The sequence below is a fragment of the Pteropus vampyrus genome, unplaced genomic scaffold, assembly GCF_000151845.1.
Source record: "Pteropus vampyrus isolate Shadow unplaced genomic scaffold, Pvam_2.0 Scaffold8108, whole genome shotgun sequence".
Lineage (NCBI taxonomy): Eukaryota > Metazoa > Chordata > Mammalia > Chiroptera > Pteropodidae > Pteropus > Pteropus vampyrus.
The window spans coordinates 1-317 of record NW_011896889.1 but is presented as its reverse complement, the minus strand read 5'-3'; the positions used below and the strand labels follow the sequence as shown (position 1 = coordinate 317).

The 317-nt window shown below is 62.5% G+C and overlaps 1 protein-coding gene across 1 annotated transcript in view; it reads left to right on the top strand.

The window, feature by feature from the left end:
* Positions 1 to 314, top strand: part of LOC105310645 (protein Wnt-11-like) — a gene marked incomplete at its 3' end in the record, with an annotated part of 3,326 nt that extends 3,012 nt beyond the window's left edge. Inside the window, exon 2 of the mRNA XM_023526806.1 lies at positions 127 to 314. Within this exon, the coding sequence (XP_023382574.1) occupies positions 127 to 314 (188 nt within the window). The remainder of the gene's footprint in view (positions 1 to 126) is intronic.
* Positions 315 to 317: the final 3 nt, after the last annotated feature.

Below are 317 nucleotides of genomic sequence, written 5' to 3'. Positions count from 1 at the left end.
GGGTAATGACTTCCTGAGAGCACCCAGCACTGATATGGGGGATTTGGGGGGGTGGGACACAGGATCCCGGGGCAGGCCAGGGAGGAAACCCTGGCCGCCCAGCCCAATGCCCTCTCCTGTCCGCAGGCTCTGCGTGCTTCCCTGGAAATGAAGTGTAAATGCCATGGGGTATCTGGCTCCTGCTCCATCCGCACCTGCTGGAAGGGGCTACAGGAGCTTCGAGATGTGGCTGCTGACCTCAAGACCCGCTACCTGTCGGCCACCAAGGTAGTGCACCGACCCATGGGCACCCGCAAGCACCTGGTGCCCAAGGACCT